The 23,471-nt window shown below is 40.3% G+C and overlaps 2 protein-coding genes across 2 annotated transcripts; both read right to left on the reverse strand.

Moving 5' to 3' along the window:
• Positions 1-1,039: 1,039 nt before the first annotated feature.
• LOC137199477 (cathepsin L-like) lies at positions 1,040-5,591 on the reverse strand. Its single transcript, XM_067613801.1, has 8 exons — positions 5,574-5,591; positions 5,226-5,326; positions 4,772-4,914; positions 3,078-3,272; positions 2,791-2,982; positions 2,218-2,383; positions 2,008-2,113; positions 1,040-1,690 (listed from the first exon to the last, which is right to left on the reverse strand). Exons 2-8 carry the CDS (start codon positions 5,323-5,325, stop codon positions 1,591-1,593), a joined length of 1,002 nt encoding a protein of 333 aa, XP_067469902.1. The 5' UTR covers position 5,326; positions 5,574-5,591; the 3' UTR covers positions 1,040-1,590.
• Positions 5,592-9,281: 3,690 nt separating this feature from the next.
• Positions 9,282-15,285, reverse strand: vgll2b (vestigial-like family member 2b). The gene is made up of 4 exons (XM_067613802.1): positions 14,982-15,285; positions 14,187-14,532; positions 11,693-12,139; positions 9,282-11,247 (listed from the first exon to the last, which is right to left on the reverse strand). The coding sequence occupies exons 1-4, from the start codon at positions 15,066-15,068 to the stop codon at positions 11,204-11,206; spliced, it is 924 nt and encodes a 307-aa protein (XP_067469903.1). The 5' UTR covers positions 15,069-15,285; the 3' UTR covers positions 9,282-11,203.
• Between the last annotated feature and the right edge of the window lie 8,186 nt (positions 15,286-23,471).

Raw genomic sequence — 23,471 nt, forward strand, 5'->3', positions numbered from 1 at the left:
CCCCAACAAACACACACACACACATGCTGGGAACTACACACATGCACACACACTGATGGTAAGTGGATAACACATCGGTGCAGAAACGTGGTCCCGTCTGTATGCCCATAGGAGAGACTGTTTGCTCGCTATGATGGGTGACATGGCTGACTGACATTTTCCTCCACACCAACCCAACAGCCAATGTACTGAAATTGTGTGGTGACATTGTTGATTAAGCAGACATTTAGTGTATGGTGTGTGTGAAATTACAGTGCAATGGGTTTGTTGGTGTATAGAGATGCAGTGTCAGTGTGTTTGCATGGATGTGTGGATGTTTGTTTGTACTGCTTGTGTGTTACTTATCCAAAAGTGGAATAATTACAAGGACGTGACCATAAGAATGGAATACATTTGACTTTGAACCAGCACTGTGGATGACTCAAGCCAGAGCACTGCACCCCAAACTGCTGGGATAATCATCAGCAGTCAAGTGCTGCCATCTAGTGACACAATAAAGTGCTTTTTTTTAACACAAAATACAGCCAAAAATGACACTCAACTGCTGAATATGTTGAGTCAGTCACTGGAAAACAGAATTTAAGGAGTAGATTCTGCTAAAAACTTTGATAAGTAAGGCAGTTTTAAATGTTTTCTTTTCTTAACAAAATCAATATTCACGAATGTATCATCCTGCCATGCTTCCTGTCTTTTTCTCACTCCTCCCTGGATCCCTCAGCCTCCTTCAGATCAATGTGACTTCATTAATTCCATCAGGGCAACTACTGTGTATGATTAAAACAGATGTCACCCTAGGCATGGGAAAAAGAGAACAGTAATCTGATGACACTGATGACTTATTAGCAAAGTTAAAGGTTTTTCCTTTTATTTCCCAGCAAATTATAAAACATCTAAAGCCAGATAAAGAATACAACATTATCTGTTACTATGCTCTCTGACTAAGCAAACTTAGATTGGTGTACTGAATTTATTTCATCTTCATTGCACGCAGTAAAATTAAATACAGTAAAGCTGAATAGCAAATGACAAATGAACAAAATCATTTCAAGCATTGTGAATTTATTTGTAGCAGACTTTATGGATTACAGATGAGTGAAGCAACCTTCCACCGCCCAAGGTTCAATAAAGATGTAAGAATAATATAAATAATACTGCTGTTTAGTTGGATTACATGCAAAACCTGTACGCATTACAAATTACTGTGGAAAGAAAGAAGAATTTCATTGTAGGATTATTTTACATACATTTGGTGTGGGTATTGCAAATTTATACTAATCACAGTTGGTACACATGGAAACAATGTTAGGGCAATAACTTAACCTTGATCAGTGAAGTTAATCCGTATAATCAAAACAGGTCACACCTATTCTATGCACCTATTAAAAGTACACCACAGCTACCATCTTCTAAGGACCTTTCTCTCTGAGAAAAGACCTGGACCTGTACATCCAATAAACATGAACAACAACCAATCAATGGTAGGTAAAGGTAAAGCTGTGCAGACACACAAAAGTTAAACTTGTTGAAAAAGTATTTCCATGGTCATAACGGACAGACAGAAGGAGGACTTTTGAGTTTCTTCCTACTTGTTCAGACCTGGGGATAAATGGCGTAACTACCTATGCCACACTGATTCTGTTTCTTCCTGGACATCTTGATGTATCCTTTGTCTCCCCATTCTAGACCCCAGCTAGAGAAACACACAAATTACCAACAATATTTAGCTGCTATATGTAAAACATGATTATGATCATAATACTACTTAGTATGTAGAGACATAATGATGTGTACACTGATAGAAGTAAATTAAATGTAGCAGTTCACATTCATGCTTGATTTAAGAAGTTGACAGCATCCTGATTTTTCACTTCATTTTGGCAGTTATGAATAAAATGCTGCTAAAGCTTTCTGTGAAAACTGCAACTGATTTGACGGTTTGCAATGTGACACCTCTTGCTGACAGTTAGCAAGAGAGCAACCCACAATTTAAAATATGAGCAACCTTACCTGTTCTTGACCAGCCAGTAGTCCAATCCGTTTTCAGTGCCATAACCTACAGCCAGCACAGCGTGGTTCAACGCTGAGCTTTGGCAGTGTGGCTCATCATACACTCCTAGAAACACACACACAGATTAGACAGTAGGTTAGGTTAAAAAATACTCTTTTTTTGTATTTGATAAGAATATTTTCGATAAAGGGCAAAATAAAACTGTTCACCTGATTTATAGAGCTGGAAGGATGGCTGAGAAGCATCGATGGCAACTGACACAGGACCAATGGTGGCCACAGCATCCCTCAGGGCATCTTCATCATTGCTTTTCACATTAACGTAGCCTGTGCAGTTGGCACCAATCTTAGCAGGGTCGTAACGGCACTTTCCATCCTATTTGAGAGAGAATATTTACCAAGGACACATAATGGAAATGGTGATTAAATGTCCACAGAGAACATTTTCTGCCTATTACATTCTCAAAAGATTGAACTTTAGAGATTTCTGTCCATGAAATGGTTATTGTATGCTTTGTATTGAAGGACTGCCTCAGGGTTTATGTCTTTGTGTATCCACTAGATGGCAGTGTTGTAAATCTCTCACACGGAGTACCATAATTTTCACACCCCTTGAACACCTTCTGAAGGATTTAATTTGCACAATAAGAAAGATCACTCCTTTCTTTCAGCGTACCTTCACATTGTCTCTACACACTGCTTCTTATCATGATCATGGAAAATGGCTGTTTTAAAGACTATGTCTTACATCCAGATAAAATCAACAAAATCATTTCTGTTTACCTTGGCCTCATAAGGGTAGGAGTCCTCTGTGTCTAGTCCTCCGTTCTCTTTGATGTACCTGAAGGCATCGTGCATCCAGCCTCCACTACAGCCCATGTTGCCATAGTCCCTGGAGCAGTCAACCAACTGCTGCTCGCTGAGAGACACCAGCTTCCCTGTCTTCTTGAAGATCTGACCCTCCAGCGAGCCAGTCTGGAAGAGGGATAAGTGAATTTGTAAAAAGAAAACATTTGTATACAGTTTCTTGCATCACTGCAGGAGAGGATAATGAGTAAAGTTGTACATACTGCACTGAAGGCCCAGCAGGAGCCGCAGTTCTTCTGATTCTTGACCTCGGTGACATATCCCTTGTCCCTCCAGTCAACATAGTCGGGCAGATCAGCTCCCTCCGGCAGCTTGATGAAGTCAGAGCCACTGCGAGGCACAGAGGCATTGAAGAGGCCCAGACAGCCCTTGTAAATCAGTTTGTACTCTTCGTTTTCCTGGTGAGGAGGAACACTTGTTAGGGTCTTCATCCACAATGTCATTCACTTTATCCTCACAATCTAATTGCCACCAAATGACAAACACTTTTGCTTTTCTTCTGATTTAAGCTGATACACCCGAGGCCACTAACTCCGGGTCCAGACCCAGATTCCATCCTATCCAGACCTGGACGTGTAACCGATAAATTATTTAGAATTAGTGAAATTTGACGGAGCGTTTCTATTTTAACCGGCGCAGCTTTTCTAGCCTTTACGGAATTGATTTACCTGCCCAGGAAACTCACAGACCAATTGCATGCGTCGTAAATCATCGCACGTGATGCTACTCAGCCAATCAAATCTGTGCAGTCCTATAAACATTGCGATACAGTCTTGCGACTCGAATTAGTGAGACACACGCAGAGCGAAAAGTCGAGACCAAAGAGACAACGGTCGGCAAAGTAATGGTGTAAGAGAAAACGGACTCTCACATGGCGTACTCTAAAAAGAGAAGAGTGGACAGCGAAAACAGAGCTTTTAATCAAGAGTGCACAGGCTCTTACATGTTCATTCATCAGTTCAAACCCGTATGTCTCATATGTTCCGAGACGATTATTAACAGCGGCGATGTGAGGCGTCACTACGAGACGAAGCACAAACCTTTCGAGCAAACATACCCGCTCAAATCCGATCTGAGGGCACAGAAAATAAACGATCCAAGAGCCCAATATGATCGATCCACCAGAATCCTAACATATTCATTCACTGCCCAACAATGTGCTAACGATGTCCCCTTAAAATTGCTTGGATTTCGGGTCAACACAAAAAAAAACATTTACTAACGGAAGGGTTGTCAAGGAGAGCAAGAGTGCTGAAACCGTACTTGAGGGAAAACAAAAAGAAGAGTTTTGTGAAAAAATCAATCAAATATCTATGTATGCATGTGTCTACTTTGGTTAACTTTTTGTTGACGTTTTGAGAGCCTCAGCCTTGGTCAACAGCTCACCTTGTTCAATCAGAACCCATTCCAATTTGTTGAGACTGTTAAAATGTGAAATGGGGTTTAAAAAAGAAAAAAAAAATTCTAAAATTAAGCACTTTATTTTAAGATGCACATTTTTCGAAAGCTCTCTGTTATGTATTTTATTTTTGAATGCAGCCCCTACTTTACTTGAAATGAGAAAAGAACCTTTATTTGTACTTATTATTTATAATTCCTCCAGTTCCATGTGAAAATTGAGAATAAATATTGTTGAAATATTATTGAATTGTACTTTCTTTATTTGATTTGACAGTCAGTTGTTGACTACAGACGTTAATACAACTACTAGACTACTACAATATATATGGCAGTGAATCATAACACAAGTTACACATTATGATGTTCCGGACCCTTACTTGAGGAACTTTTCTCCAGCTGGACCTCTTTGAATTTTAATTGAATACCCCTGTGATACACATTTAACATATAAATTTACTAAACAGTGTCAGGCACATTTCTGTTTTTCTCTTCATACCATGTCAGCAAAGTAGGTCATGCCAAGGCGGTAGGACTTGATGCCCTGATCAGCCATGATGTTGTGCTCCAGCACCAGTCCGCGGTTGCTGAGCCAGATCTGCCTGCGGTGAGCCTCCTCTGATGAAGAGTTGTAGGACTTTTCTGCCAATCAGAGCACAACATAATTTAAAAAAGGAAAACTATCAGTGATAAATAATTAATCGTTGAAATAAATTTCCAGTTAAGAGATTCCCCTTATTAGCTGGTATACAGTCTAACATTTAGTCAGATAAAAATCCCTTTACTTTATACATTTAGATGTTTGATTACCGTATATGTAAATAAGCACACATTACTCTTCAAATTGAGGCTGTACAGGCAGTATCTTCACAGAAAACCAACCAACACCTGCTGTATTTGACAACAGACCTCAATAAAAGAAATTAGTCTGATAAGAGTCTTTAGTGTCTCACCAAACTTGAGTTTCCAGTCGTGGAACTCCAGGTCCTCCGGAGAGATGCTGGCACAGCTGGCAACAGCCAGAACAGCAGCAGCAACCAGCAGCAGCTTCATCCTGACCGACACACAAGAACAACGAGCACAGAAATCCTGTGTGACTTGCAGGAAACATTGGATGTCACATTCACTCTACCACTTGTATAATCTCTCTTATCTCTATTTCCTGGTTTCTTTTAATCTGATTTTCACCATGAAACTGCTTCTGATTTTTATGACTTTGTTTCTTCTTTGCAATAATACACCTGAAATATAGGAAGTGTGTGGGGGCTTGTCTATGTGTGTCTGTCTGTGCTGTTGCTTACCTGTGTCTATGTCGGTGTGTGCAGTGAAGGTTGAGGTTAAACCACCTGTAGGTAATGCAGGGCTGTGTCAGATAGTCACTTTTATATAGCTGACTACACTTATGACTTACATTGAAATAGCAAATGGGTGAGTTATGCATTATGAGTAGTTCATATGATCCCCTTCTTTTGGGAAACATATTGCTCTGTCAATGTAATGAGGGCATGATCAGTTGATGAGTTACTCATCAGTTTGTTGCTGAATACAAAACACAATTTAAAAAAAACAGAGCAGTTGACCAACAGCTCTATGCATGTTTTTCTTTTCTTTTTTTGTCTATCAAGCTCAAGTTTTACCCTGAAACTAAGTGATTCTGTATTTGTAAGTTACATGGACACAGTTGAATCTGTATGTGGTCTTTTGTAATGTTTTAACTCAATAGGTGTGTACTGCAATTGGAAATTTGTGAACACATAAAGCATGCCCCTCCGAGAATCGTCATCATATCAATGTTGAAGGGTTTGAGTGTCCCTGGTGAAACTGGGAGCTGTGTTGTTGAGGGCAATAGCCCCTGATAGGGTGAAATTGGTCCCTGGTGAGAGTATTTTTTTCCAAATGTTGCTCCCCAGCTGCCAGGAAGCCACACACACATTTCCAAGGTCTCACTTAAAGTACTCATTCGGTCTATTTACCATTTACCATAAAAATATTTATTGACATCACAATCCTCTTGGACACAAAAAATGTGAAATGACAACACATTACAACATCCCATAATCATTTAGAAAGACCAAATTCAAAATATCTAAGAATGACACAAATAAAGAACTACAATGGAACATCATCAAATTCGAAGAACACAATCTTTGAGTCTGTTCAGATGTTGAACTGAAAAAATTCTGATATATTTTTTGAGAAATCCACAAAAGATTCCTTCATAATGACAATTCATAGTATAGATTCATATGATCAGTAAAGGCACATTTAAAGATATGGATCACATTTAATTCAGCTATAGTAAATGCAATTTTAATATTTCCGAAAATTATTCTTTATTTCTTTTTTTGTTTAGACACCTTGTTAGGACCAAGAAAATAAACAGACAAATAGTTTTGAATGTGAATTTGTATCTTGTAATCTATCATATGACTTCCACCAATGACCAGTCATATGACCCACTATCTTTGAGGTTGAGTGTTGGTCAGCGTAAGGTTTGTCTTACTGTTAATGGTGACTCAGCGCATGAACACCATATACACTGAGTATGGATAATGTCACGTACTAATTATGCTCACATCCTTATATCAATGTCTCTCCAGGTACAAAAGCTATTTGCAGTTGTTTTGGGAGGAATGCATACTGCCTATTAATAAACCCATACTGCCATCATTATCTGATAACTGCAACTACTAAGTGATAATACTGATCAGATGTTTGTGGATTTGATTTTAAACTATTCCTCTCACAGACATATGTTGATTTTTATCACAAGTGGCCATAGTGGAGTAAAAGACTTTGGAGAAACCCAGCTTCAATTTCTATTTAAATTCATAAAAGTGTTATTCATGGGGAAACGTTGTACATAATAATGGTGATAGTGCTGATAATTGACAAAAAAATAAGTTGTTTTGTTTTTTTGTTAACATTGTTTTGTTATGAACACAGCAGGAGAGGGCAGCATTTCCATAGGCTTTGCCTATAAAGTACTTCTGTCCTTCATTGGTACATAAAGCTCCCACACTTATTTAATTTTATGCCTCTCATACAATAAATCTGTTGTAAACATGTAAACATGGCTATTATTAATGTTATGTTGGGTTTATTGAAATCTAATGAATATAATGTGACAATAGCCGTGGGTGCTTACAAACTATGGTGTACATCCTGGAGGATCCAGTGTGAAAAGGAAACCCTCAGGCCCAGTGACAATATTACTGTGAAAAGGCAGTAAGATGCTTGGCATGGGGAACTGAGAGGAATGCTATCGCTGGTAAACTCTTCTAATTTCATTACTCTACATGTTTCCTCAGCTTAGAGCCAATCACATAGTTGGCTGCTCTCTAGTGGGGGTCACACATAACATCCGCTAAATTGTGACAGTGGCCCAGACTGGCATACCTTAGCGCATAATCTGATTATCGGATCAATAACATAGTAACATTTGGTGCATAGCTGGGATGGCTGGCTTCTTCTCTGGTTACACATTGCTGGCATTCACCACTCGTTCCTATTTTATAGGTGACAAAGTGTGAATGCGAGCAAGAATTCAAATGGAAGGCCTTTTAAATACAGTGTAACCTTGACCACAACTGGCTGTGCTACTGTCTCTAGGACTCAAAAAGCTACTAAAATATCAACACACTCTGTATATCAGTGTGTAAAATCAGAGCTTGATCTCAAAGTGGCAAAGAAAGCCTCCATCAAGCCTGTATTCTCCATGAAGCCCAATACTGAGGTTTTAAAGTTTCTTCAAGCCAATACTAGTATTTTTTCTGGAAATATTTATCTCTCTCCATCCACCTATACTTAAAATTTCTTTTAAATGATGTAGCTCAGATATAACTTTTAATAACATGCAAAGTACACATGTAAGAGATGTGGAAATTTACCATGAAAATATTTATTGACATCACAATCTTCTTGAACACAAAAATGTGAAATGACTCACAAGAAACATCTCATAATCATTTAGAAAGACCAAATTCAAAATATCTAAGAATGACACAGAGAAATAAAGAACCAAAATGGAACATCATCAAATTCAAAGAACACAATCTTTGAGTCTGTTCAGATGTTGAACTGAAAAAATTCCAAAAAGATTTCATCATAATGACAATACACAGTTTATGTTTTTAACATGGAAACAATGACCAGTCGAATGACTCACTATCTTTGAGGTTGAATGTGGGTCAGCTTAAGGTTTGTCTTACTGTTAATGGTGACTCAGTGCATAGACACTACATGCACTGAGTATAGATAATGTCATGTACTAATAATGCTCACGTCCATATGTTGATGTCTCCCCAGGTACAGTACAGTACATGAGGGGTTCAATGAGGGTTTTTCTAAAACTGCTTTTTGTCAAAGTCAAATTGTAATTTTTACAACGAAACAGTTTTCCAAATTTTGCTCCCTGGCTGCCACGAAGCCACACAAACATTTCCAAGGTCTCACTTACAGCACTCATTTGATCTAATAGTTACGTAACCAAGGCCATTGTTGTTTTGAGAGGAATACATACTGCCTATTAATAAACCCATACTGCTATCATTATCTGATAACTGCAACTCCTGTACTACGTGATAATACTGGTCAGATGTTTGTGGATTTGGTTTTAAACTATTCCTCTCACAGACGTATGTTGATTTTTATCACAAGTGGTCATGGTGGAGTAAAAGACTTTGGAGAAACCCAGCTTCAATTTCTATTTAAATTCATAACAGTGTTATTTATGGGGAAACATTTTACACAATAATAATGATAATTGACAACAAAAAATAAAGACTTTCTTTTTTTTTTCTTTTTTTTCTTTTTTATTACCATTGCATTGTTATGAACACAGCAGGAGAGGGCAGCATTTCCATAGGCTTTGCCTATACAGTACTTCTGTTCATTGGTACATAAAGCTCCCACACTTATTTAATTCTATACTTCTCATACAATAAATCTGCAGTAATTGTTTTGGTGCCACTTATAAAAATTTATGTAACAAGTCAAGTTTTTTGGAGTTTTCTTTACAAAAACAATATATGGCGGTATACATGGCTATTTTTAATGTCCTGTAGGGTTCATTGAAATCTAATTAATATAATGTGACAATAGCCATGGGTGCTTACAAACTATGGTGTACATCCTGGAGGATCCAGTGTGAAAAGGAAACCCTCAGGCCCAGTGACAATACAAGTGTGAAAAGGCAGTAAGATGCTTGGCATGGGGAACTGAGAGGAATGCTATCCCTGGTAAACTCTTCTAATTTCATTACTCTACATGTTTCCTCAGCTTAGAGCCAATCACATAGTTGGCTGCTCTCTAGTGGGGGTCACACATAACAGCCGCTAAATTGTGACAGTGGCCCAGACTGGCATACCTTAGCGCATAATCTGATTATCGGATCAATAACATAGTAACATTTGGTGCATAGCTGGGATGGCTGGCTTCTTCTGTGGTTACACATTGCTGGCATTCACCACTCATTCCCACTTTATAGGTGACAAAGTGTGAATGCGAGCAGGAATTCAAATGGAAGGCCTTTTAAATACAGTGTAACCTTGACCACATCTGGCTGTGCTACTGTCTCTAGGACTCAAAAAGCTACTAAAATATCAACACACTCTGTATATCAGTGTGTAAAATCAGAAATTGATCTAAAAGTGGTAAAGAAAGCCTCCATCAAGCCTGTATTCTCCATGAAGCCCAATACTGAGGTTTTAAAGTTTCTTCAAGCCAATACTAGTATTTTTTTTCTGGAAGTATTTATCTCTCTCCATCCAGCTATAATTACAATGTCTTTAAAATGACTGTAGCTCAGATACAATTTTTAATAACATGCAAAGTACACATGTAAGTGATGTGAAATTTTTTACCATAAAAATATTTATTGACATCACAATCTTCTTGGACACAAAAAATGTGAAATGACACACAAGAAACATCCCATAATCATTTAGAAAGACCAAATTCAAAATATCTAAGAATGACACAGAGAATTAAAGAACTAAAATGGAACATCATCAAATTCAAAGAACACAATCTTTGAGTCTATTCAGATGTTGAACTGAAAAAAATTCTGATATGTTTTTTTGAGAAATGGTCTTCTTTCTCCACAAAAGATTCCTTCATAAAAAGATCAGAAACGCCACCAAAAACACATGGTATGGTCATCTCCATCGCCTCTCTTTAGAAAACACAATAAACTGAACCACAATCATTTCAGAAGCACTGGCCTAACCAAACATTTTAGAAATGCACATAAACACCAATAAATAGAAACACTTTATTTCAGAGAGCAAAATAATATAATAACAACCAAAAAAGGCGTCATGATGACAGTCACTAAGCATAAACCGCCATGATTGCTGCCCCTGTTTACCGCTGCATGTTGCTTTTGTGAACTGCAGATAAGTGGATGATGACAACCACAGTACCACACAAAAGGCATGAGACAGAGATAACCAGGGACATTGGAGGGAGTCCCTGCTTGCCGCTATTTATCCCTCTTTCCCTCCATTCGTCCCTCTATTTCTCTGTCCTCTGCAAAAGTCTGTTGTGATCCTGTCTTTCCCAGTCCAAACAGGTCACCATGGCTCACACCTTGCCAAGGTCTGTGCTGCACCGGCAGCGACAGGAGAGCGAGTGGACGAGAGACATAGTGAAGGAGATGAGAAAGAGAGAGCAACAGCACAGATTATGGACAGTGACACTCTGTCTCTCTCTCTTTCTCTCTCTCTCTGCTTTATCTCCATGGTGCACACACGTCGACCTGGAGCAAGGCTGTATACTGGCAGGGGTGGCCAGAAGCAGAGAGAGAAGGGGGTGGATAGATGGGGATGGAGTGTGTGGGGGGATAAAGGGATACGGTGCTTCAATAGCGGAGCAGGTCCAGGGACTAATTGGATCTGGTAATGGCTGGTCAATGTGACTGAAGGGCTCGTTAGAACCAGTACAGCTCCTTGCCTTTCTTGTGCTGCTGGAGGCCTGAGAAAAAGGGACAAGGAAACAATGAGGAGGACAACGGTGAACAACAGAACACAGGTTGTCATGGAACCTACTTTTGCCAAACATCCTGTTTTAGAGAGGGAAAAAAGAGCACCTCTATGATGATTATGATGTGTTATGTGTGAGTGTGAGCACATGTGGGAGTGTCTATTCAGGCAATTAATAGAGGAAAAAAGCCAAATCGGTAGACTGCAGAAATTTGAGTCTGTTCTCATCATATTCAACTTGAAACATAAATGTACAGTACAGGGGGGAAAGTGTTCTGGACTTCCAATTTCTGTTTCTGTACACAGATGTATGAGTGCATTTTGTTACAGTTTATGATTTTTATCTGGACTGATTATAAATAAACTGTAAATAAAGGAAGATTTGTACTATCCACACATTATTTGCAAAAGCTTGATATGGTTGAGTGAGTGGGTACCTGCATCCATGTTTAGGGCCAGCGTCTGGCTGACATCCCCTGGGGGAAGCAGGCTGGGCCAGGAGGCAGTGGGCTCTAGCTTGCTCACTTCATAGTGGCTTGGCAAAGTAGGCAGGTGAGGTGGCCGCACCGTAGGCATGAGCAGGGGCCCGTAGTGGGGCTCCAAAGCCGAGGGAGAATACAGTTCATGGAGAGGCCTTGGGGGGCCATAAGCCTGGGCCTGAGGGTATCCCCAACTCTCTGGCGGGTGAGGGTGGGAGTGAGGATGAGCGTGTGGGTGAGGATGAGCATGTGGGTGTGCCAGGCCCGGGTGTAGCCCTGACGCGTATGGGTCCATGGAATAGGAAGGCACTCCCGTCTCACAGTGGGAGCGGCTCTGAGACGAGGTGTAATTGCTGTCCCAGAAGGATGGAGGGAAACTTCGTCGACTGCTAGGTGAGGTGGTATCTAATGGTGAGGGAGGTAGAGGGGGGTGGGTGGGGGGTGGGAGGGTAAACAACCATCACATTTAGGCGAAGTCACGAACCGTTGCACAACTGTGTAGTGAATCACTTGATTTATAGAGACAAATGGAAAGGCTAGAGCTGTGCAAGAGGAGTAACCCGTGCTAAAACGTAGATGTCACTCACATGACTGCTACACCCTCTTGCCCAGATATCTTCCCCATTGGATCATACTGTCACACAGCCCTAGCCCCAACAAGACACAGAAATAAACACAACCACATTCTAGCAGACAGAGGGAGAGAGAGAGAGAGAGAGAAAGAGAGTGACAGAGAGAAAGGTAGAAAGAGAGACGTCCCTATATGCCTGAATTCTATATAAGGCAGACGCTCTGACCTGGAGGGAGCCCAAGGCTCATAGAGCCTTAAATCACTTACTGTGGTGACATCTCTCACTCTCATGTCAGCCCAGTACTTCTGAAAGTCTTACAACACACTCATGTGCACACACAGGCGCACGCACACACACACACACACAGACACGCAATTCTGGCCCTGTGCTAGCACCCACCGCCCCTTTCGATCTCCTGCACCCCCACCTGTTGTTTTTTTTGCTCCCCCTTCTCCTCGCCCTTGACAGAATGTCAGCGAGCCATTATATGTTTTTAGCAGTATACTTTTATATTTAGATATTCCTCTGAAAAGAGACACCATGCAGCACCCTGAGAGGTAATGTTTCCCTCTGCCCATATCACACAGACCACAGCATATATAAATCTGACCAGCAGGCAGGCAAGTGACTGAACAACCATTGTGGGGCAAGAGCTGGAGCGAGAGTCAGAATGGCAGCCGCAGAGACGTTTGAAGGGGATACGCCGGCGAGGCTGTGCGCTTACGGCCATGTATAAACATAGCATCTGTTGTGAGGCAGGAAGTGTGTGTTAGTGCCGAAATGAAGACGTCCGACTGAACTAGGAAAGAGACTAACAGTGACAGCAGTGAGACAGAGTAGAGGCTATAGGCCCTACATGGATATCCAAGGGACATCTGCAGGCTGCTGGTAGAATATAACATCAGTGTCTTCAGAAGATCTGCAAATGACAACTTTTTTCACTTTGCATTCTGGTGCAATAAAAATGAAAGCAAAAACAAAACAAACAAAAAATAAACATTACTTAAACTTAAAATAAATAATAATCATAATAATAACTTTAAACATAATTTGAAGTTTTTCAGAGTTATATGGAATATCTTTCCTTTTTTTGCTTCTAAGGAAACTAACAAAACTTTTATTATGACTCATTTCAATTCCATAGTGTATGTAGTTGGCATAGCACAAAGATGATGCTATGATCATTTATGGATTACTGTTTTTTCACTCCCAAACATAAAAAAAATATCTAACCATGCTTGATTGTGAATGCCCTCTGTCTTGAGTCAAAGAAATCCCTTTTGTCAGCCAACAGCTCCTGACCTTCATGACCTCTGACCCCTACGACCTGACCTCTCAAGGGACAACAGTTCCAACAAGAAGCCCCTCATTCCTGTCTCCTGATCACATCACCTGTCTGGCACTCTGCTGTGCTCTGCAGAACTCACCCTGTGTGGCCCTAAAATCAAGCGTAAGATGCCACACAGACAACTGTGGCACCTGTACTCACATAAATAAAAGGACATTATGAAACTGCAGGGATGTGGTGCAGCTAAACTCAACCCAACTTTTTTCAGACTGCGCAACGCTTCATGACATACATTTCATTGTAAACATCAGACAGCTTTACTGATGCAATGACATTCATATAGGATCATTATTGAATTTTAATTTGGTGGTTGTTCTCTCATGTTCACACTGGGCATAGTTTATAAAATTTGTATCTATCATTACATCACATGATGTAGAAACTCAATTTATTGTTGTGTTTAAGCTCTCTATTAGAGTCCAGTTTGCACAGACAAACACAATAATTATGGACATGAACAGCTGCGTCACAAAGGCAGGTGAGCTCTTGTGTTTGTGCAAATACTTTTTGTAAACAAATATGTGTGGTATACCTGTGCCCTGTTGGTCTGATGCCCGCCGTTTGCCCTCTCCATCCATGTAGGAGCTGAGGGCCCTCGAGAAGTGCTCGTCAACCACACTGCTGATGTCTCCTTGGTAGTAGGTGAAGAGGACACAGCGAGATGTCAGGTACTCTGCCTCAGGGGCCTCCTGCTTCTCCTTGGGGCCATCCTCTGGCCGTGAAGCTGCAGGCGTGTAAGAGGAAGAAGAAGATGCAGACGAAGAAGAAGAGGAGGTTGATCCTCCGGTGCCTGGGCCCCCAGACATCCCCTCAGGACCCCTGGGAGTGTCCATAAAATCCCGGCAGTGAGGAGAAGTGCTGGTCAGACCAGTGGGAGCCTGCCAGGGAGGGAGAGGGGGGGAGGGGGAGGAGGAGGGGAGGAGCAGGGAGAGGGTTAAGACAGGTGTTGCAGAGGATAGTTCTGGAGCTGTCTATGATACATTTTGACATAATGTTTTTCTTTGTGTGTAGCAGCACTGGCATGTGCGTGCGTGCGTGAAAGATATGAGTTTTGTGGGTTCAAGAAGGACTTTTGCGCTTGTTAACACATACAAATAGCAGGATTACAAATATATATATATGTATATATATGTAAATGACTACAGCTCGAAAACATAAAAAAAAAAACATTTTAACGATTTTAACATCGGATTATTTGCCTTTACGCACAAGCTGCATAAACTAACCGGATAGTTGTTCCTCACCTCATCGACCCCCATCTCCCCCTACTACAATGGAAATAATAAGAGATATCACCGGAAATGTTAAATATTTCCTCGATTCCTACCTGTAAGCTACTGATGAAAGCAGGAGCAGTCGGTGCGTACGGTGCGTAATGTCCATAGGCTGGGTACATAACATCCAAACAGCTCATGGTAGATGAGCGTGTCTTCACTATTCTGTGGAAACCGACCTTCCTGAGAAAAAGAGTGACAACATTCCGTTTTTTCTTCTGCTGGAGAGAAACGGGCTCGGTGGTCGCTGTTCAGTGAGAAAACGCCTGTTCCAGACTGAACATAGTAACTCCAGTCCTCCCTGTGTGCGCCACAACAGCTGCGGCAGCAAAATGTGGCGAGGGTTATGGAGCAAGCATGAGGGTGTCCTGTCCTGTACATCTCTGTGTCAACCCCTCCCACCTTTACTAGCCCTCCACCACCCCCCACATCACCGCCAACACTCCCATTACCACCACAACACAAATCACAGCTAAAGCAGATTAATGATTATTAATAATTAATTTAATTTGTTAAAAGTTTAACCCTAACCCTAACCCCTAAAACTTGACTGGGTACGATTTCTGTCAAAACATATAGGTGTAGATCATGTCAAAAAGTCTGGCAATTCAAAATTTCCATAACTCAATTCAAAGGTTAAAAAAAAGAAAAAATAGACAAAAGGTGCTTTCTAGAAAAGCTGGAGATATCCTGTTGCTAATTATGGGTCCACCATTTTTTCATCCTAGTGTAAAATAAAGGTTAAATATAATGTCATCCAGTTACACAAATAGATTTGGATGAAGTCATGGAGCTTTATGACCAGCCGCACGACAATGGGCACATGATACATGCGATTCAGTGACTTTTTATTTCTTTCCATGTCCTGTGGATACTTGAAAACTTTGTGCTCAGTCCAAGCTGAAACTGTATCCATGGTCTTAAAACAGCCATTGGTTGCCAAGTAAACCTTCAAGTCATCTGAAGTATTTAGTGAGTTCCCAGAATGACACATAGGTGTCAACTATAGGTTGCATACACTGGTTACACTGACATAGAGGAGAAAGGGACTCTGCACAAATCTATGGCAAATTATCACCTATCAGCAGTGCAAATAAAAAGATATTTTCACACACACAAACACAATTATACGAATGTAGACAATTACAGAGCAGCCCATCATGCATCCGTGCACAAAAAGACTAAAAATGCATCCTGAAATCATTCAACCTGGTAAACGACAAGTTAGATACACTCTCCAAAAAAGTGTTGTCTATTTCTCTTGTTTTAAGAGTTTACAGGTCCCTGATGTTTGGGCATGCCAGTCTTTTTGACAGGCACTTCAGAATGCCTGGGAGAATAGTGTGGAAAATTTGCAGAATTCCATGGACGAGTGTCAGATGAGGTGGAATGTCTCTGATGTATGCTAGTGGACGAGCTCCTCGGGAAGTTACTTCGTCCCTCTGCTGCGTTCTCTAGATGGAGAACATGACCAACATCTCGCTCTGCATACATCACACATAGTATGAATAACTTGTGGCAGGTTATTGGCATGCTAATGAATCGAACATGCTCTTAAATAGCAGTGGCTAAGTGGATATGTAACAGTAACTTCGCACTTTGCCCTGGTCTTGCATCACGGACTTTACAGCATGGCGCTGCAATATAATACTACATATTGTTCATCATCATATTGAACATAGCCACAGGAGGGCATCAACAGAGAAGGACAGTTTGTAAAACATTTTTGTATAGATTTAAATCACCTAGCATTCACTTTTTCACATTATTAGAACACTAATAATATATCAGCCTATTACCCTCATAGCCTCATAGATCCATAGACATGCAGGGTAATGCAGGGCAACACTGTAGTCAGGGAGAAAGAGAGTGATGCAATGCTAGAAAGCTCACTGTTACACCAGCGTGATCAACAGCTGCAGCTGACGGAAGGGAAGAGAGGCCACTATTAGTATTAATGGCCATGACTAAATTTCTCTCTGTGTCTCTGTCCCTCTTTCTGTCTCTGTCTCTCCCTCCCACTTGTCTCCCCTTGTGGTACATACACCTTTTCTCTATTTAATCACTCTGTTTTCCACTTGGAAGAGTCATCCCCTTTTGTCATTTGTGTGTGTCTGTGCACGTGTGTGAATATGTGTGTGACAACATTTGTCATCAACTGACCAAACTAGGAACAGGGCAAGAGAAACAACCAGCTTGCAAACACATGGCTGAAATCCAACCGGAGCCCAAAACTAACTCAGTTGGATGCTAAAATCTGCATGTTAAAATGTTTGCATGTAAAGAACAGTATGTGCAAGGGTCTACAGCTCCTCTTGTGTGTGTGTGTGTGTGTGTGTGTGTGTGTGTGTGTGTGTGTGTGTGTGTGTGTGTGTGTCACTGTGCAAGTGTGTGTGGAGGTGTCTGCGTGTCTACATTTACGTGTATATGCTGAAAATAAACATAGGTTACATCACTCCTTGTGACCCTGCAGCACATCTAAGCCCCGCCCCTCTCAAAAGAGGTCTGACCAGGCAAAGTCTCCCATTGGCTGAGGTGTTGCAGGCCAGTTGAGGAAGTAATGGCAACCTGGTTTTATTTAGACCACTATTCACATTGCAACACCACCATTAATAGTTTATACTCTATGCTAGAAATACCTGTGTACATTAAAGACAAAACTGCACACATGTACATTTATCAACCTTATACATGACCAGTTAAATTGTCGTCAACAATGTAAGAACTACATGAAGAGTCAAATATGTATAAGCAAATCAGCACAATGTGACCAGTAAGCTTATGGTGGTGAACTGTAAAGTTGGGCTTGTTGAGTTATGAACCCGAAACCATTTAAGCTACCTCCTGAAACAACAAGGCCTTTATTAAGGTCTCAGTCTGGCTTGGTCCCAAGGGGGTCGGACCTTAGGATTCCACTGTTGTTTATATGCCTCAATGTGTATGTGTGTCTGTGTGTGTGTGTGTGTATATACGTCCAAGACAGAGATGTACAGCTGCCCCGTTGTCCAGTTCCACACAAACTCATCTCAGCTGTTCAAAATCATCACTGAGTGTCATCGGAAACACTGGCACACACACACACACACACACAAAGGGCCACATATGGACAGGTCTGGCTCATTCATCCTTCTACACAAATGTTGGTGATAAATCCTCTGTGATAGAATGTGCAAGTGTGCAGCTATTTTCTTCCTAAAACAACTCCCTCATTGTCCTCACAGACCACCAGGACCCCGGGAATCCAGAGGCTCAAATATAGAAATCTAGAAATATATTAATGATTTTAAAAATTACACTGTTTTTTGCACAACTTAGCCCATTTATTAGTTACAATTTACACTTAGCATTACTGTAGTCTTTTTCCAAAGTTAACTGAGGCCTAGGTTTATAGATAGATACAGCATTTTTACTACTTTTTGCCTTGTATGCCTGAGGAAGGTCTATAACTGAAAGCTTGTGTACATCAAATTAAAGAATCTTGTGTGCAGAAGTTCTTTTTTAAAGTTGCTGTCTGGGAAACCATTGGCTTCAGATCATGGTAGCACATAAGCCAGCTTGGAGAGACTTTTGACTGAGGTCACCTTAAACCTCTATGGCTTTAGTTGTTTTTTCAAAGTTGTGTTGCAGTTGTTTGAGAGTGCTACTTAAAGCATTGTTTGTAGAGTTATAAGGGTCTTAAATGCATTGATCATCAAGAAAATTATTTCTCAAAGTTTATAATTTATTCAGCATTTCTGTAGTCCCAAAAAAGCATTATAATTTTCAAAATATATCACGCAATTTCTGAGGTGTTTGGGCACAAGTGTTCTCATATTTAAACATACTGACAGTTTTAAAAAGTCTTTGTGATTGGTATATTTACATAATATGACAGTCACCTGTACATTATCTTTTTCATGACATCCATGTTGTGTTAATGATTATCCTGCCTTGAAACAGCATTGCCACCTTAAAACAAGACACTTTAGGCCAAAAAATAGACTGGATGAACTTTTGCTGTTGGATTACATTCATCAAAATGGTTTGAAGACTATGCAAATGAATTTTCATACAATGCTGAAGTGAATATATGCAGCTGTCTGGCAAATGTGGCATTTTAAGTAATATAACAACTTATGGTATGCTTTGCAAGGTCATCACTAGTGTTTGTATTGTACTATTTGAAGTAAATTTTGTAAAACATGCAAAAACAGTGGGTTGGTCCTTTAAATATTGCTTAGAAATTAAAACAACTGTTAATATTGCACTGTGTGGATTATGAATGTTGTAGTTTTAGGTGATGCAAGGCATCTACACTCACACACACACATACACTGTACACACAGAGCCTCTGTACAGGTAAACACATTCAATGCTCACTGTTTATTAAAGGCTAACCCTCTGAAACGGACAGAATGTGAATTAACAGCATCCTTGGAGAGGCTTACAAGTGCTACATTCCTAACATCCTATTACTGAGGGTACCCTGCCGCCACACCGCCACTGGGTCACTGGAGTTATGCACACACAATCACAAATTCACACATATGCGTATGACCACACACAGATATACAGCCAAAGGAACACAAACACAAACACATGAATGATGCACACAGAAACACAAATCTGGGCTTGTGGGATTGTCGCCTTCCTGCCTGACATTTCTGCTTTATTTGCCAGAGGGGGCTGCAGGGCACTATGGGTGGCAGCGGGTGGTGGGATAGAGATGCGGAGGGTGGATGCAGGGCATAATCACAAATTTGGTGTGTCACGTGGTCAAACAGGGAAGATTTACGACTGATCAGGTTCCACATCGGCAGCATGGTGTTGTGGCTTCAGAATGCCAGGTATGGGAGTGAGATCAGACTCCAGATTTAGTTTGTACACCCCCTCTGGCAACTGTAGCCAGTGTGACCGGCTGAAGATGGCAGTGTTATTGGTGGTTGGAGTGGGGGACATGGTCTTTCGTTGTTTGGTCTTTTACATCTTGTTGTTGTAGATATTTAGATGCCTCTGAACATGCAGACGTGCCAAAATAGCACTCATGCAGTAAACTGATATTGATTTTGAGTGAAAAGTCAAAAAGCACTGTGAGACTAGTTTGATAAAACAGACAGGTAGAGAGAATCATTATACTCTAAAGACCCCTCTTTTCTTTCTCCCATTTTATTTGCTCCTCTGCAGTCAGGAGTTATGATTTACTCACCGGTGACATCATGGAGACCACAGCTATTTTTATTGGCTGGTAGATGGCCAACTCTTCTCCATGCTATGCCACCTGTCCAATCCACACCAGTCAACAAGCCCCTGGGAAAAAAAGTCAAGCACCCAAAAATGATTGAGAGTTGAAAGGAGGAATATGATACATGCATGCCATGCTACTGTCCTAGGCATGTTTCACAAGTCAAATGTCTTGTCACTGCTACTGGTTTGCCATCCCTATTTGTCTGTGTTATTCATACACTGGTAACAGTCGACTGTATGTCCTTTCACACGCACACACACTGCTATCCATTGTAATATATCTTGTACCATCACTCAACATATTTTTTTTTTAGTTTTGTACATGAATTTAAAATAAGGCTTGTGATCTACACTATGCCCTGCTCCCTTGTTCACCCCTTGATGTGTGAGAGTGTGTGTTTGTGTGACTCCGAGGGTGGGGTTATTCCTGGCCCTGTGTGCTGTGTTCTTAGGTGCAATTTAGTCACATACCATCTGACCAACCCTTGGCCCTGAAAAACGATAAGTGCCCTACATGATGTCAGCTGTTAGCAAAAGCAGGTTAGGGGAGCTATGAGAAAGGTAAAGCAATATTGTTGAATACAGTTATAACATTGCTCCATATACACTCACTGAGCACTTTATTAGGAAAACATGCAATCTAATGCAATCCAATACAACGGCTCTGCCATAAATTCTACTTTTACGAAGCTTATACATTTTCAGTTTTTGTTGACATTGTCAGAAAGGTTATAATTCTACTTTATCATTGAGGTCGTAGTGGGTGGTCGTGGTGTACTGGAGTACATGATATGGAAAAGTGCTCCTAATATTTTGCCCCCCTCATGTATGTTTATATTTTGTCCACCCCATTAACATACATGAGGGGGCAAAATATTAGGAACCCTTTTTTCAATATAGTGCACTCCAGTATACCACCACCACCACCCACTATGACCTCAATAGTAAACATCAAGTAGAATTATCACCAATGTAAAAGTAGAATTTATGGCAGAGCTGTTGTATTGGATCGCATTAGATTGCACAGGTGCTCCTAATAAAATGCTCGGTGAGTGTATATCATGACCTTATTAAAATATACGGGCATTTTAAGTGTTGATAAGTGTCATAATTCTCAAATGAAAAAGGCTATCTAAAGACTATTAAGGGAAATGAATGCCTGCTTACAGAACCACACAAAAGTGTCAGGATCCAAAATAAACAAGACTCAAATAATCTAATGTATTCTATTTTGATGTTTGCAATGGCTTTTGAATGAGTAGGTAGGTATAGGCTTGGTGAGTTTATAAAAGATGACTCACAAACTGAGATCATATAGTATAGAGACACTTCTAATTACTGTCTGAATCGCCAGAGCAATGGTTAGATACAGATCAACAAGAGTACTTCACAAATGAATAACATGTAAACCAAAATATAACAGTCATGAAAGGATCTGCTGATGAAGTATCTTTAATGTGTATGTTAGTGTGTAGAATACCATTTAGTGTGATTCACAGAGAGCTAAATAAGAAATTGTCCCGAGTGGTCATGTGTGATAATTGCACATCCACACAGAGATTGCTTATGACCTCACTGCCTTGCTTAAATCACAACTTCAACAACTTCATGACAGTGACTACAGGAGTCCACCTTGTGGCAGGGGTATGAAATGGCAAGTAATGCTCAATTTTTTTTTTTAGAGCGTCCCTGAAAAGAGATTGTTATTCTGTGAACCCTCTAGTGGGTAATAAAGGTTTTTTCAAAAAAAGGAAAGACCAACATGCTGTCTCAAATAGTTGTTCTTTGTCCAATGGGAAATGCTTTTCTGTTGTGGTATTCAAAATTGTTTTATATTTCTTAAGGTCTTTTCATCTTCTATTTTCCCCATTAGAGTTTGTTGACTCCTGTGATTTGTAATGTCTTATTGACGCAGAACAAACTGAAAAGGATGGAAAAAAATTATTATAAAATTATTTACCATCAGTCAATAAGTTCAGTCTATGAAATATTCAGTCTATCCTGTTGCAATAGGATTTAAACATTTCTGAATTGTTAAATTGAGTAGCATGCTATTATCTTCTAAAATTGTTTGAATCTGTACTCAACAGAGATTCAGAGAAGAGGCAGATTAAATAAATAATTCATACAATTTACAGTACCAATAAAGTTTGGACACACCCACTCATTAAAGGCTTTTTCTTTATTTTTTACTATTTTCTATATTGTCGAACAATACGAAAGACATCACAACTATGAAATAACACAAATGGAATTATATTGTAATCAAAAGTGTTAAACAAACCATAATATCTTTCATATATAATATTCCTAAAAGTAGCCACTGTTTGCCCTGATGACAGCTTTGCACACTATTGGCAGTATCTTAACCAGCTTCATGAGGTCATCACCTGGAATGGTTTTCAATTAACAGGTGTGCCTTGTCAAAAGTTAATTAGTGGAATTTTTGCCTTATTAATGCGTTTGAGACCATCAGTTTTATTGTGCTTAGGGTGTTGGTATACAGCAAATAGCCCTATTCAGCTACTGTAGTGATCCATGTTATGGCAACAACCACTCAACTAAGTAAAGAGAAACGAGAGTCCATCATTACTTTAAGACATTAAGATCAGTCAATCTGTAAAATTTCAAGAACTTTGAAAGTTTCTTCAAGTGCAGTTGCCACCCACTGTGAAGCGTGGAGGTGTGATCGTATGGGGGGACTTTTCTGGCAATAGTGTTGGCAATTTATTCAGAATTCATGGCACACTTAACCAGCATGGCTATCCTGGCATTCTGCAGTGACACACCATCCCATCTGGTTTACACTTATTGGGACCATCATTTGTTTTTCAATAGGACAATGACCCAAAACACACCTCTAGGCTATGAAAGGGCTATTTGACCAAGAAGGAGAGTGATGGGGAGCTGCATCAGCTCACATGGCCTCCATAATCACCTGACCTAAACCCAACTGAGATGGTTTGGAAAAATTGGTCCAGTATCAGAACAGTTCAGTCGGCAGCTGTCAAATGGGCTAAAGTGTAATCCTTTGGGGCAACTGCACCCCATCAATGTATGTCCACTAAAAGTGCTTGTTTTTGCCACTGACAGGCTTGTTGGGCAGATTGTGTCTGACAAAATTATGTGAGAGGTGAATTGTTGCAAGAAGACAATGGTGGAAACATGAGTGAGAGTTGGAGAGAGAAGAGCCAGGAAGAGTTTGTTGTGGTGGAATACAGAAAGCGAAGCTTAGTTTCATCTAAAAGATTTTCAAAGCCATGGATGAATATCTTCCTGCAACAACTCAACTCTCGTGAGATTTCAGAGCGAGACTTCTC

Source organism: Thunnus thynnus, chromosome 16 (genome assembly GCF_963924715.1).
Source record: "Thunnus thynnus chromosome 16, fThuThy2.1, whole genome shotgun sequence".
NCBI lineage: Eukaryota > Metazoa > Chordata > Actinopteri > Scombriformes > Scombridae > Thunnus > Thunnus thynnus.

What these genes read in the sequence shown, in the direction of transcription:
- vgll2b (XM_067613802.1), bottom strand. Translation starts at nt 15,068, where the DNA reads ATGAGCTGTTTGGATGTTATGTACCCAGCCTATGGACATTACGCACCG. An exon ending in CTTTCATCAGTAGCTTACAG is followed by an intron (nt 14,533 to 14,981) that starts GTAGGAATCGAG and finishes CCTCCCTGGCAG; the next exon opens with GCTCCCACTGGTCTGACCAG. An exon ending in GGCCCTAAACATGGATGCAG is followed by an intron (nt 11,248 to 11,692) that starts GTACCCACTCAC and finishes CCTTTTTCTCAG; the next exon opens with GCCTCCAGCAGCACAAGAAA.
- LOC137199477 (XM_067613801.1), bottom strand. Translation starts at nt 5,325, where the DNA reads ATGAAGCTGCTGCTGGTTGCTGCTGCTGTTCTGGCTGTTGCCAGCTGT. An exon ending in CCTGCTGGGCCTTCAGTGCA is followed by an intron (nt 2,983 to 3,077) that starts GTATGTACAACT and finishes TCCCTCTTCCAG; the next exon opens with ACTGGCTCGCTGGAGGGTCA. An exon ending in TACTGGCTGGTCAAGAACAG is followed by an intron (nt 1,691 to 2,007) that starts GTAAGGTTGCTC and finishes GTGTTTCTCTAG; the next exon opens with CTGGGGTCTAGAATGGGGAG.